Genomic DNA, 15178 nt, shown 5'->3' on the forward strand with positions numbered 1-15178 from the left:
ATTTCCCTACAACTACTTTTGGGCAATAAATTCAACACTGATGACTTAACATGAATAGGGATGATGGCAGGGATAATTCATGTAACAGGATTTGGTTTTGGGAGAAATGTGGAAATTTTAGAAGCATGATGGCCTAGAAGTCTTCCAGTGAAAACTGGATCCAGACAGCAGAGCTGGGATTCCAGTTGCCAAGTTGGGTGCTAATTTGCATTATCAGTTTATATTTTACCTTTCCAAGATGGAAATACTTGGTTCAATGACAGGACTTTGTCTACTTTCGTACCAGAGGACGTGAAGTTGGAGAATAGGGAAAAAACGCAAAAGTAAGGAATAAGTCAAAGAATTCTAAGTGTAAAATTTTTGAGTGAAAACCCCTAAATGATTACTTACGTATATATAAAATGCAACAATTGACACATTTTTAAAATCAAGGGCTGCATCGATCTCGTCCATGAAGTACAGGGGAGTGGGTTTGTAGTGGTGAAGAGCAAATACTAAAGCCAATGAACTAAGAGTTTTCTCTCCTCCAGAAAGGTTGAAGATCTTCTTCCAACTTTTCTTAGGTGGTCGAACGCTGAAATCAGAAAATCCTCTATTAGTCAAGTGACATGTTAAGACTTTATGATTTTCAACTGGCTTCTACCATCTTCTTCCTTGGGAAGTCTCTAATTTGCTTTTCAGAATATTACATAGAAACACCTAACAAACAGCTCACTGTTCATTCTTTCCCCTTTTCCCAACGCAATTTTTCACTTTTCAATTTTTAAATTTTGATGTTAAATTGAAATGGCTTAAAGGGGGGAAAAAAAAACAAACACAAACAACTAGATGAGTATCTTGTAAAGCTTGCATGTTTTGCTGTTTGTCCTTAATTTGTGCTGTAAAAATGTCAGAATATGAACAAATTAGTCTTTAAGTTAAGTAAAACAAGTTTTAGATCTAACCTTGTCAAACCAACCCAAGAAAAACTAAGAGTTTAGAGAACATGTAGAAGGTAAGTAACATCAGGATTCAAAACTCAGTGTGTTTATAATGACAAACCTGAACATGATTCCTTCCGAGAAGGGATCCAAGCTGTCCACAAGTTCCAGTTCGGCATCGCCTCCCAAGGTCAGCATTTGGTAATTTTCTTTTAATTTATTTGTTATTACATAAAAGCCAGCCATAAACTCATTAAGCCTTTGTTTCCGAAGATCTTCATATGCCTCTCTAAAACGATCTCTTTCGTAAGTAATTTTGTCCAATTCTGCTACCCGTTGCAAATATAATTCTTCCTATGAAAAGAACATTCTCATAAGAAAACCATCTATTCTGATAAAAATGAAATGACCTGATCAGTGAGAATTAACATTGCTAGTTACATAAAATCTAAGATTCACAATGTAGGCTAAGGACTAAAGGGGATTTCTAACTATTAAGCATAATGGCTCATCCATACCTTCTTTTTATATTCTGCAATGGCACCCAGATTTGGCTTCATTTCATGACACTGGGCCTCCAATAGCGCAATCTGATTTGTTATAGAATCTGGATTCTTGATTGTCTCAAGATCCTCGGGACGCAGGACTGAGACCTCTTCAACAGGGCTATCTTCTATACGATGGAGTGATATTTTTGAAATCTGAAAGTTTATTTTAAATGAATATTTAGAGAAGACACAGGCGATTGTTTAAAAATGGAATATATGACAAATTACACACCTAGTAAAATATATGCTAATGAGTTTTAACTTAATTTGTGTATCAATTTTTTAAAGGATTTTAAGAAAAATGCTGTAACTTTCCAGTGTTCACATAACCTTTTGTTAAAACTTCAGATTATCTGTAGGGTAAAACTGCAGTGGACTAGTTTTAACCATTACCCAGGTTTTTATGTATATTTTATTAGAGGTTATTTTATCTCCTATAAACCTGAGAAGTGATTATATCATAGAATTAAGAATCACAACATACCTTAAAAACAAAAACAGCCCTTTCCCTATAAAGGATATATTTTAAATAAGTGAAATTTAAATGGTAACCGTCTCACCTCTTTTTGCCAGTACTTTATTTTGGAGTTATGCTCAGCAATGTGGCCATCTATCTGTTCGAGTTTCAGCTTAATACTAAGTGCGTCTTTTTGAAGAGCATGCTCATTCTCTTGAATGACTTTCAGTTCTTGAAGTAGATTACGATGTTCTTTTTGGATCTCTGGTAAGGACTCCTGAAAAATCAAGTAGAACTGCTCCAGGCACAACCTTTCCAAATAGAAAACCTGTTGATGTTGAGTTGATGCTGACTTCACAGTGACCCCGTGTGTGTCAGAGCAGAACTGTGCTCCACAGGGTTTTCCGTGGCAGATTTCTTCTGAAGGAGACTGCCAGGCCTTTCTTCCATGCCACTTCTGGGTAGGCGTGACCCTCCCACCTTCTGACTAGCAGGTTAGCATGCTAACTTATCACCCAGGGAATCCTCCCAGGTAGAAACAAGTATTTTCAGTCACAAACATAAAGCAGGATCCCCATGCCCCTTCCGTTTTGAATTAAAAACAACAAAACCCTTTTTAATTTACGGAAAGGTTTTAACAAACACACCTGTTGCCGTCAAGTGGATTCCAACTCATAGTGACCTGATAGGACAGAGGACTGCCCCACAGGGTTTCCAAGGAGCACCTGGTGGATTTGAACAGCTGACCTTGTGGTTAGCAGCCGTAGCTCTTAACCACACCACCACCAGGGTTTCCTATAATACATAGTACTCATATATATTCCTTACCCAAATCTACCAGTATTAAACATTGTCACACTCGACATAAAAATTTTAATTATTTCTGAGTGGTAGGATTCACGAATGATCCGTTTGTATTTTCTAATACACAATATTTTATTGTACAAATCAGTTAATATAGTTATAAAAACTTTTTTATAACTATAAATGTTTAGTGTATGTGAGGCCCTGATACCCAACTCTTTCAACTATTTCAAATACTATCCCCTCCCCTCTCCCAACACAGGGCAAGTCTCACCTCTGCAGCATTTGTGTTCTTCACAACCTCTGTTGCTTTGTCCTCCAGACTTTTTAGCTCCGCTGTGAAGTCATCTATTTCTTTCTGAGTATCTTTTATTTCTTTCTCTGTGCGAAAGACAGAGTCTTGCACCTTTTTAAGATTTCTACACAAGCAAAATGATACAGTAAAAATGTGGTAATGAGTGATTTGTTGTTTCTGAAAATCTACCAAAGAATTTCTCATGATATTTAACATGACTTTTTGTCTGTCACAGATTTCTTTGCTTATAATTTACTAAATCATTCTTGAATCTGTTTTTTTTTTTTTGGTTTATATAAACATCTGTGGCATGAGTTATTTTATTCAACTCAGTATATATTAAATTTCCTGTCTTATATTAAGTTTCAATTATCATCTTAGACTCTTGTCCAGTGAATTACCATAGTCTCTTGTCAGATTTGAAATTCTTAATTCTCTACACCCATGAAGTTGTAACTTCCAAATAAATAACTCATAGTTCAATCCAGGGTACCGAGTCCTTCTAAAAAGGGGGGGAGGGATGTGCACATTACTGTTTCCTTAATAAAGTAATAACTAACTTCTGTAGCTTAGTTTACACACAGTCTGTTCCTGACATAAACAAAAAAATGGCTTATTAGCTCATCTTCGAACAAATACCACTGGAATAACAACCAAAAAAATTTGTTGTGTTTTTAAAAGGAAATGAAACTGCTGTAACAGCTGTTTAAATCTCAACATTCTATATAAAATTAGCTTTATTTTAAGAGCACTTAAATATTCTAAAAAATTTCAGAAGATCTAAGAAAGACTAAAAAAAATTTCTGGGGGTTCAGATGGGCCAAAGGAATGTTCTAGCCCAATTAAAAATTTAAGTTAATGAAGACAATACGCTTTGCTAAGCAGTCCCACTCTTACAGCTTTTACACAATGGGGGAGTTATATGACTGTTTAACATAAAGAAAAAAAATCCTAACAATTGGACCAATAAACAGAAACCCTGGCAGCACAGTGGTTAAGAGTTCAGCTGCTAACCAAAAGGTCGGCAGTTTGAATCCACCAGGTGCTTCTTGGAAACCCTATGGGGCAGTTGTACTCTGTGCTATAGGGTCTCTAGGAGTCTGAATCGACTCAATGGCAATGGGTTTGGTTTGGACCAATAAGCAACAACATGATAAACGGACAAAATTTTGACGTCAAGGATTCCATTTTACTTGGATCCACAATCAACGCCCATGGAACCAGCAGTAAAAAAAAAGAAACAATGTATTACATTGGGCAAATCTGCTGCCAGAGACCTCTTTGAAGGGTTAAAGAGCAAAGATGTCACTTTAAGGACTAAGGTGTACCTGACTCAAGCCATGGTATTCTCAATCGCCTCATATGCATGCGAAAGCAGGACAAGGCATAAGGAAGACTGGAGAAGAACTGATGCCTCTAAATTATGTGTTGGCAGAGAATACTGAATATACATGGACTACTAGAAAAACAAGCAAATCTGTCTTGGAGGAAGTACAGCCAGAATGCTGCTTAGAAGCGAGGATGATGAGACTTTGTCTCACATTACTTTGGACATGTTTTCAGGAGGGACCAGTCCCTGGAGAAGGACATTACACTTGGTAAAGTAGAGGTTCAGTGTGAAAGAGGAAGATCCTCAATGAGATGGAACGAAACAGTGGCAGCAAAAATGGGCTCAAACGCAATGACTGTGAAGACAGCACAGGACTGGGCAGTGCTTCATTCTGTCGTACGAAGAGGGTTGCTATGAGTTGGAGCTGACTTGACAGCACCTAACGACGTTAACTGCTACTTTCCAACTCATGCCCGTTTACAAGTTGAAAAAAAAAAAAAAATCGGTCATGTGATAAATGTTTTTTCTATATATATTATTAAATGGAAACCCTGGTGGCGTGGTGGTTAAGTGCTACGGATGCTAACCAAAAGGTTGGCAGTTCAAATCCGCCAGGCGCCCCTTGGAAACTCTAATGGGCAGTTCTACTTTGTCCTATAGGGTCGCTATGAGTCAGAATCGACTCGACAGCACTGGGTTCACTGGGTTATATATTAATTACTATTAGGGAATAATCTGTCAGACGGGCTTAATAAGTAGCAGCAAGGTGAATATTTAATGACACATTACATTTAACTATTAATCCCTATTCTAACGTGGGGAGCCCTGGTGATATAGTGGTTAAAAGCTTGGCTGCTAATCAAAAGGTCAGCGGTTCAAATCTACCAGATGCTCCTTGGAAACCCTATGGGGCAGTTCTACTCTGTCCTGTAGGGTCGCTGTGAGTCAGATGGCAATGGGTCTGTTTGTTTGTTTTTTATTGCCATGTGGAGGTGAGGAAGGTGAAGGAAAGTTGGGGTATCATGCATACTCTACCTGTCTGCAGTCTTGATTGCTACTTGGGCTTTAGTAACAGCAGAGGCACATTCATCTAATTGCTTATTTATTTGATCAAGTTTGTCTTGCTGGGACTTGAGTTTATGGTTATTGATTTCTACAATGATATTGTGCAATCTTTTAACCTCAGCTTCTACTTTACCAGCTTTCTCAGCCACACTGTTGTATTCTGAAATTAAAAAATAAAGAACTTAATTCATGTTTCTATGCTAAAAACAAGCATCCCTTGTTAGATGTAAATTTCTTTAGGTAACACGACAACCTGGTGCATGTAAAAACAAGAAATTCTAGCCATTTGGGGAAAAAGTCTCTTTAGAGCTCAGGCTGCTAACCAAGAGGTCAGTAGTTCAAATCCACCAGCAAGTCCTTGCAGACCCTATGGGGTAGTTCTACTCTGTCCTATAGGGTCACCATGAGTCAGAACTGACTCGATGACAATGGGTTTTCTACTCTAATTAGTTCTTTGGGATAGACAATCAGTATTTGCTTTTTTGGTTCATGAACCAAAATGGAACAGGGTTCCTTCTTGAGGGTGTAATGAGGGCTATGTTTGGCTGGGGTCACTAAGATGTTACATGCCTGGAAGGGTATGTGGCCACGATCCATTCCTTCCTCCCCCTACAGTAAGATGCCCATCTATGTTTGACTGAAGCCAATGCACAAAGAAAGCAGGCTACTCAAGTACACGATCAGCTATAAAATAAAACTCTATTAGCCTATGAATTCTCTAGGCTACTGTGTATATGTGCGTGCAAAGAAACAAGTTCTGGAAGGAAAAATATGTATTTTCAAAGTTTTCCAACAGGTATCATTTGTCTTCATGTGCACATAAGTTTCTGCTAATCCTCCATTTTGTTAATCTTTGAAGTACCTACTACACTGAAGGGTTCTTGTGAAGGTTAGGGCCAATTGATATAAAACAGGAAATGAAACGTGCCGGCCCTGAATTCCGGTACCATCATGTACCGTGCTGTGTGTCCTTAGGCAAATACATAATCCACTCTGTGCCTGTTTCCTTGTCTGTCAAGTTAGGATCTTAAACAATACTTTATAGCTCTGTTGTGAGAATGAAATAATAAAAAATGCCCAACAGCCACTGTAGTCATTCACACACAGTATATTTTGCTGGTATTACTATTTTACAACCTGCCATCTTAAGCATTTCAAAGTTTAAAACTTGTTTTTGACAATCTCAAAGAAAGTCTTTATCTTTAAACATACCTGTTTTGAAAGCACTGACATTTTCTTCCAGCAGTTTCTGCTTTTTTTGGTCGGGGGCTGTAGCCAGTACATTAGCTTCAAGCTCCTTAACCTGCACATTCAAATATTCTTCTTGCTCGGATAAGTGCTACAGAAAGGTTTTAAAGATAAAACATGAACCACTGATAGAAAGAAGGAAAGTAGCCAATTATTACATGAAAGGACAGGCAAGCTCACTACAAACACAAGCTCAAATACCATTTTTTAACTCATCAGAGAAGCAAACTTAAAACATAGTGAAGAGTACCTAGTATTTAAAGACTCAGAAGAACAATCACCAGCACGTGCTGCTAGTACATGAATTAGAACCATCTTTTGGGAGGACAACTTTGCATTATGCAACACATGCCTTAAATACTGCACACACAATGTGTGACAACTGTAATTTTAGAAATCTATCCTGAGGAAATAATTCAATTAGAGTGTGTTACGGTACACCCACAGAGATAGTTTAACAGCCATGTACATGATAATATAGAAAAACATCTGTCAAATAGTGCTCTGCAGTAACTGAAAACTAAATTTTCGTAGGCTTAGAAATTCTCATTAAGTGAAGTATAGTATGATCTCATTAAAAAGCCCCATGTACTTTGTATTTTTAATATATATAACACAACACAGTCTATGAAGTTTATGTTCTACATCCTAGATTGCTAAGTAGTACCTGGGGTCTTAAAAGCTTGTGAGCGGCCATCTAAAACGCAACTTTTGGTCTCTACTCTCCTGGAGCAGAAGAGGTAAGAAGGAAACCACGGGCTCAGAGAGGCTCACCCACAGCACTACAGCCACACGAAGTAGAGCCTCGTCTACCGAGACTAGAACTAGACGGTGTACACCTACCATTACCGACTGCTCCAAGCAGGGACATGACAGATGGTCTCGGACAGAGTGGGAGAAAATTATAGAACAAAACTCTAATTCTTATAAAAACAGAGGCCAGACTTACTGGACTGGTAGCAACTACTGCCCTGAGATAGCTTTAACCTTTGAATTGAAGCTACCTTTCAGTTGAACAACAGATTGGTTCATAAACAATCTCACCCGTGAGTACTGTGTTCCTTTAAAAAAAACCAAAAAACCCCCTATAAGACCAAATGGTCAACATTTACCCTAAACCATGGATGAGAAGGTGGGGGATGGGGCGGGGCCGGGAAGCTGGATTAATGGATCGAACAATCAGAATGGAAATGTGACTATCTTTGGGTACTTTCAGCGGGCGGGGGGGGGGGGGGATTTTTTTTTTTTTTAAACAGTGGGCGTGCAATGTTTTTTCATAATCAAGAAAAAATTCCAGTTTGAAAAGAGAATGAAAACAAGGGGTCATATAGCTGCTAACAAAGTCCCTGGATAGTACACACGGTAAGTACTCACTCGACTACCTTGGAACAAAGGCCTGGTGACCTACTTCCGAAAGGTCAAACCTTGAAAACCCTAGGGAGTGCAGTTCTACTGCGTACGCATGGGTTGTCATGAGTTGGCATCGACTCAACTGTAACTGGTTAGGTGAGGTTAGCTGCTAAGGGAAGACATGTTTGTATGGAGTACAGACAGCAAACAGGGTTAGCTACGGCTGGGCCAACACTGTGACGGCATTACCCATTAGTACTCTGGGAAATACAATCATCAAGAGACACAGCTTCCACTTACAGACCCACCCTCTGCCTCCCTAGTATTAAAAAAATTTAATAGCAAAACGGTTATGCCAAAATTGTTGGTGCATTCCAACAGGTTCAGCTAATGTTGATGAAAAGATACCTGGATGCTTGCAGTAAACTTTTCTAGTGTATTCCTCATTTCTCGCTCACTATGCCGTAATTTAACTACTGCTTCTTCAAGTTGTACTTTCCGTTCCTGGATTTGCACTGCTTTTTGAGAGTCTCTTTGCAACTGTGATTCCATTTTATTTACCTACAAAGAAAAGTACCAGTGAAATAAGTTTTCTAAGAGTCATTTCAGATTAAGAGTAAAGTCAATTCATGAATGAAGAAAATGCAAAGTATACATAAGGATAAAAATGGAACGTAGCCATTTTTCCTGAACATTCTGACATGCTCATACACTCCTGGTGGGAATATAAAACAAGTACAGGAATAAAATCTTTAGAAATAAAATTTGGAAACATGTCATCAGAAGTCTTTGCTATATTCACATCTTAAAGGATTACTGTGAAATAAAAATGCATTATGCAACGCACCAAGGATCAGGTGAGAAACCAACAGACAAATGCCAAACAGTAACTGAATGGTTAAGTAATTACGAAAAATCTGTATGAAATGTAATAATTGAAAAAAATATAATGCACATATAGTAATTTACATGTTTTTAAAATTTTAAGTATTTTTTACATTAAAAAACCCACAGCTTATATATACATCAGTAGTTTATATTTCAATCTGTTAATTTAAAATTTAAGTTGCAGTATACTTAAAACGGGTGAATTTTGTGTCAAGAGCTCAATAAAGATGTTCTTCTTCTTAAAAAAAAAATAAATAAAAGTTTGCCTGCAGCTTTCTATGTGCTGACCTCTTCTTCAGAGATTTCAACCATAACTGACGAGCCCATCCTTCCTTTCATTACTTTGCTTCCACCGCCAGTCATCGTACCTGGAGAAGCAGGGAGAGACGTGAGCCTGAGTTATCGTCCTTCACAGCACTGAACGCACTCAGCCAGGAGACCCGCCGTCATTACCTGACTGCTCTATGATCTGTCCCTGCAGAGTCACCACTCTCCATCTTCTGTCCTTCTGATATGCTACTCTGGTGGCTTGATCCAAGCTGTTAGCTACTAAGGTATCTCGTAAAGCAAAGTAAAAAGCTTGGCGAATTTTCTCATCTTTCACCTTTACTAAATCAAATAATCGAGGAGTATTTTCAGGAGTTTGAATTTTGGTCATTTTTTTTTCCCATACTGCCATCTAAAAAAAAAAAGTATAAAAAACATACCATTTCTTCTAGGTATTTACATAAGTAATAAACATGTATAAAAGGTAAGACAAGCATAGAAGGTTCTCAGAGTCTACATAATTGAATATTATTTTGTTACTGTATTTTTATTTTTAAAGTTACTGTAAAACTGTTGCTGTTTGCAGATGACAAGATCCTGTATACAGAAAATCATAAAGAATCCGCAAAAATCTACTAAAACTAATAAACAAGTTCAGTAAGGTTGCAGGGCCTAAGGTTACTATACAAAAATCAACTGTATTTCTCTACAATTAATATAAAAATGAAATTAAGACAATTCCATTTACAAGAGCATCAAAAAGAACATACTTAGGAATAAACTTAACAACAGAAGCGTAAGAGTTGTACATTGAAAGCTACAGAATATTGTTGCAAGAAATTAAAGACCTAAACGAAGACGTCCCATATTCATGGTTGGACAACTTAATAATTTTAAATTGGCACTATTCCCCAAACTGATCTACAGATTCAATACAATCCCTACTGAAATCCCAGTTGCCTTTTTTGCAGAAATTAACAAGCTGATCTTAAAATTTAGATAGAAATTTGGGGACCCAGAATAGCCAAAACAATACTGAAAGATAAGAATAAAATTAAGAGGATTCACCTCTCCTAACTTCAAAGTTTATTACAAAGCTACCGAAAACAAGCTGGGATGGCACCGTCATAAAGTCACACGTATAGATCAATGGAATATAATCAGGGTCCAGGAATAAACCCATACATTTACGATGAACTGGTTTCCATTAAGGGTGTCATACCAGACAATTCAATGGGGAAATAGTCTTATGAACAAATAGTGCTGTGACAACTGAATACCACATGCAAAAGAATGAAGTTGGACCGTGCTACATTACACCACATACAAAAATTAGCTCAAAATTGATCACATACCTAAATGTAAGAGCCAAAACTATAAAACTCTTAGGAGCATAAATCTTCATGACTTTGTATTAGGTAGTGGTTTCTTAGATATTACACCGCAAGCACAAATAAGATAAATTGGACTTCGTCAAAATTAACGAGTGTTTCTAAGGGCACCACCAAGAAAACGAAAAGACAACACAATAAGACCATATGTGCAAACCATATATCTGAAAAGGGACTTGTATCCAGAACATATTCAACAATAAAGACTATTAACTCAATGAACAAAGAGGCAAAGGACTTTTGCATAACTTTTCTGTAAAGAAGAGAAATAAATGGCTAATAAGCACACAAAAAAGATGCTCGACATCATTAGTCATGAGGAAACGCAAATCAAAACCACAATGAGATACTTCTTCACATCCATTAGGATGGCCAGTATAAAACAAAACACAACGAAAATGGAAAATAACAAGTGTTGGTTAGAATGTAGGGCAATCTGAACCCTCATACACTGCTGGTGGGAATGTAAAATGGTACAGCCGCTGTGAAAAAGTTTGGCAGTTCCTCAAAAAGTTGAACACAGAATCACCATATGACCTACAATTCCAACTCTTTTTTAGGTATATACCCAGGGGAAATAATACATATGTTCACACAAGAACTTCTACATGCATGTTCAGAACAACATTATTGCCGAATCAGCCAAAGCCTGGAAAAAACCCAAATGTCCAACAACTGAACGTGGTGTATGCATACGACAGAGTATTATCCACCCGTAAAGAGGGATGAATACATGATGGATGACCTCTGAAAACACACTAAGTGAAAGAAGCCACACACAGAAGGTCACCTTAGGGCTCCATTTACATGGATTGTCCACAAGAGGCAAATGAATAGACAGAAAGCAGATGGATGAGTGGTTGTTGCCTGGGGCTGGACGAGTGGTGTGGGGAATGACTGCTCTTGGCTATGTGGTTTCTTTGGTGGTGGAAATATTCTGGAATTAGATAGTGTAAACCACCTAGTGAATATACTAAAAGGCACTAAATTGTACACTTTCAAATGGTAAATTTTATGGTGAGTGAATTACATCTCAATAAAGCTGTTCTAAAAAAGTTATTGATGATGGAAGTCAGAACTGCAAAATATCAGTAACACTGGAATATAGATTCCTTTAGACAAAGCACTGCATGATTTTTTTTTTTTTTACAACTACGTAACCTCTGAGATAATTTTCAAAATCTATCAGGTGTTCAACCAATAACTCAAGAAATAGCTAGGATTCAAGAGGAAACATTGCCATTTAAAAGTTAAATTGCAGGCAGCTTATAGTGAATACTCACCTTATCTAAACCTATAAAAGTAGCAACTCCAATATTTTGTCTCTTAAGGAAGTTGACGCATTCCTGGGCTGTATCAATAGTATCGACAACAATGTAGTCTAACGCATGACAACAGGATGAAATAGCAACATCATATTTTTCATCAATGGCTCCTAAGTCCCCCTAACAGTTCAGAGAAGGAAAAAAAAAAAATGAAAATGCAATTAGCAAGGAATGAGGCAAAAAGTACTGGATTGTTCCAGTACTATTCACATGGATTTTTCAAGTTATTTTTTGAGAAATTATACACATGGTTTTTAAAAAATACAAAAAGGACATACAATGAAAAATTCAAGTCTCTTTCTCTCCAGACTTCCCTTCCTGCAGAAGCAATCATTACCAATGGCTTTTAATCTACCTTTGGAAAAAGTTTATGGATATGCAAAGAGTTTAAATTCTTAATGAGAGCACAAAACGAACTCTTTTCATTTTGTGAAAAAATGAAAACTTGTACTGCCAAGATTTAGAACCTAAAAGGACCAGAAGGCAAAACCTAGACAGTAAGAAAACTGTGACTTATTGAAAGCTACCTAAGATTACACAAGTCCTGAGGAGACACATTTGCCTGCTTTTCTATCAGCATTCCCCAACTGGCTCTCCTCTTTGACAGCAAATGAATAGGATCAAATTGTGTATCTTTAAGAAAATCAGGTGGAAGTCACTTGATGTGTAGACCTGGAAGCAACTGTTTGGGAATTTTTCACTTGCCCTTCTAGATCTCCTCTTTCCTCTGCTGCCCTCTCCAGGAAGCTCTTAGGGTGTGTACCAAAGGACTCCCCCCGGCTCTCAAGCTTCAGCCAATGTGAGGTACTAGCTAGAGAGGCCTGGAGATGTATGGGGTCAAAATATTTATTTTCCTGGATTCCTCCTGGCCCCTCTCTAGCTGTAGCTACAGCTTCCTTCCCACTTTAGGCTTAGAAGTGGTCAGTGGTCCCACAATTGCTAGCCTGTTGTCGTATACCATCAAGTCAATTCCAACTCACAGCAACCCTACAGGACACAGTAGAACTGCCCCATAGGGTTTCCAAGGCTGTCACCTCAATAGGAGCAGACTGCCACAACTTTCTTCTGTAGAGCAGCTGGGAGGTTAGAACTGCCGGCCCTTGGGTTAGCAGGTGAACACTTTAACCACTGCGCCACCAGGGCTCACTAATCACTAGCCCAGAGGGTCTATATTACTCTTTGTTGATTTCCTTAAATCCTGGTCATACCTTCTGTATAATGGTACAAAACCCAGCATATAATTTATCAAATACCTATTTTTTTTTAAAGGATAAAGGAGTCTTGTTAATTAAATTTATTTATCACTACTAGTTATTTCAGCACCGTATGTATAAAATGTAATCACCCCAAACTAAGAAAGATTTATTTTTAGCACAAGAGAATCAATACCACAAAGAATTTCATCATGCCTGAGCAGCTGTAAGACCAAAATGTTTTAAAATCAGTGTTCCTTAAGAAAAATGGAAAGGAACGTTATTTTGGGTACTGTGACACTCAATATACAATTCTTTATGTCAAGGTAAGGAAATAACTCACAATGTCTTTCTTAAGAAAAATGTCAAATTATTCCCAAATAAATTTTACCAATCGTCCGTATATTCCTGGAATCCTGCCTGATTTTTTTTCTTGAATTATTGCATCAAGGACTTTCCCCCGACTTCGATTTGTTGCTAAGGAGCTCTTTGCTTCTTCAACTTTTTGGAAAAGATCATGAACCAAACTTTTTAAGTTTATTTCTTCTTGTGTAAGTTTCTGAAGTTCTTTTTCTTTCTAAAAGTGAAAAGTAAAGAAAATGAATCCCAGAAGCATTAGATCTTAAACATGGCTAATTATAGCACGGAATTGCACTCAAAACCTCAGTAATAACAAAGAGACCAACACAAACACTTGATTTGGAACTCAGCAGCCATACTGCAAACTGCTGGTTTGGTTTTCAAAGATGTGGATGGGTCTCTTATTTTTAAGATGACACAATTTGGGTCAACAGTAATATAATAAATAATTACAAATACAATTATGATTACAGTGGCAGTCCATTTTGATAGAAAAACTAGACCTAGGACTGTGGAAACCCCAATCTGGCACCTTATAATTATGCAAAAGTATGTTCTAATTCTTAAATTCTGCCTTAATCCAAAACAGAGCCAGCATGGCACCCAGGTGTGACAGACTGGTCAGGACCATAGTTATGATGTGCTTGATTTCTTGTGAATCAAAGGAAAAAAAAAAAAAAAAAAACCACCCGCAGTTCTGGAAATAAGTAAAAAGGGGAGGAAGATGCTTTTATAGTCAGTCCTACTGTTGGACAAAAGCGTCAGGTTGCCAACATGAGGGGAACAAACTCACACAAACCCAAACTCATTTTTTCAAGTTCCAACTTAGCAGTAACTATTTTTCCAGCTGGCATTGTCTTGGGAGCTCTGGTGGCACAGAGGTTAAGAAAACTGGCTTCTAACCAAAAGGTCAGCAGTGTGAATCCACCAGCTGCCCCTTGGAAACCCTGTGGGGCAGTTCTGCTCTGTCTTCCAGGGTGGCTATGAGTTGGAATTGACTCAACAGCAATAGGGTGGGTAGCGTCTTGTCATGGCTTTAAATCATAACTACCATTACCCATCACTGGCATAAAGTAAAAGTTCAAGTTACATATATAAGGCACCCAAAAATAAACTGAATCACCAAGGAAGGTAGAGTATTCACTGGATGTTAGCTTAAGTTTACATTTAAATTCTACAAGAAATTCCTTATGACTAGTGTGCATTCACCAAAATGAAAAAAACTTTTATTCTTAGTACAACTTCTTTTCAAAGAGCATTTTCTTTTGCCATTTCATCATTCCTAAAAGAGGGTTTGGAGATTATGTTAAAGTTTATGAAATTCCTTAGACAGCTAATTCACTCAAGAAGGGGGAAGCAAGATGATGAGCTAAGCTAGATAAAAAAAGCTAGATACACCTTGATTAATTTATAACATTGGAATTCCAGTAGGGAAGAAATGATATTCATAAATTTGAAAACAGAAAAAAAATAACATAGCTGTTTACGTATTTGTTTATATATATATTTTTTCATTTACCCTTGCATAAGTTGCCTACTCTTAGATTTAGAGACACACAAACTTCCTTTCATTTAAATTATTTCCATGGGAGGGGTGGGGGTGGTGGTGTTATTTTCTGTTTGATGCTTCTGGGGAGAATATAATTAGTTTTCTGATAGTCTCAATTCATATCAGAAGTAATGCTGTAATGTTAACCCCGTTCTTTTGGAAAGATTACACTGAATGAAAAAAACCAA

The 15178-nt window shown here is 37.4% G+C and overlaps 1 protein-coding gene across 1 annotated transcript in view; it reads right to left on the bottom strand.

Moving 5' to 3' along the window:
* The window catches only part of SMC4 (structural maintenance of chromosomes 4), a 36130-nt gene that overhangs the window by 1290 nt on the left and 19662 nt on the right, over positions 1-15178 (bottom strand). The window contains exons 12-23 of the mRNA XM_049867613.1: positions 13473-13658; positions 11847-12008; positions 9359-9584; positions 9194-9273; positions 8426-8578; positions 6632-6758; positions 5390-5579; positions 3004-3148; positions 2029-2202; positions 1439-1621; positions 1042-1274; positions 391-574 (exon numbers count right to left, since the gene is read on the bottom strand). Coding sequence (XP_049723570.1) covers positions 391-574; positions 1042-1274; positions 1439-1621; positions 2029-2202; positions 3004-3148; positions 5390-5579; positions 6632-6758; positions 8426-8578; positions 9194-9273; positions 9359-9584; positions 11847-12008; positions 13473-13658 — 2043 coding nt within the window. The remainder of the gene's footprint in view (positions 1-390; positions 575-1041; positions 1275-1438; positions 1622-2028; positions 2203-3003; positions 3149-5389; positions 5580-6631; positions 6759-8425; positions 8579-9193; positions 9274-9358; positions 9585-11846; positions 12009-13472; positions 13659-15178) is intronic.

Source organism: Elephas maximus, chromosome 23, assembly GCF_024166365.1.
Source record: "Elephas maximus indicus isolate mEleMax1 chromosome 23, mEleMax1 primary haplotype, whole genome shotgun sequence".
In the NCBI taxonomy this organism is placed as follows: Eukaryota; Metazoa; Chordata; class Mammalia; order Proboscidea; family Elephantidae; genus Elephas; species Elephas maximus.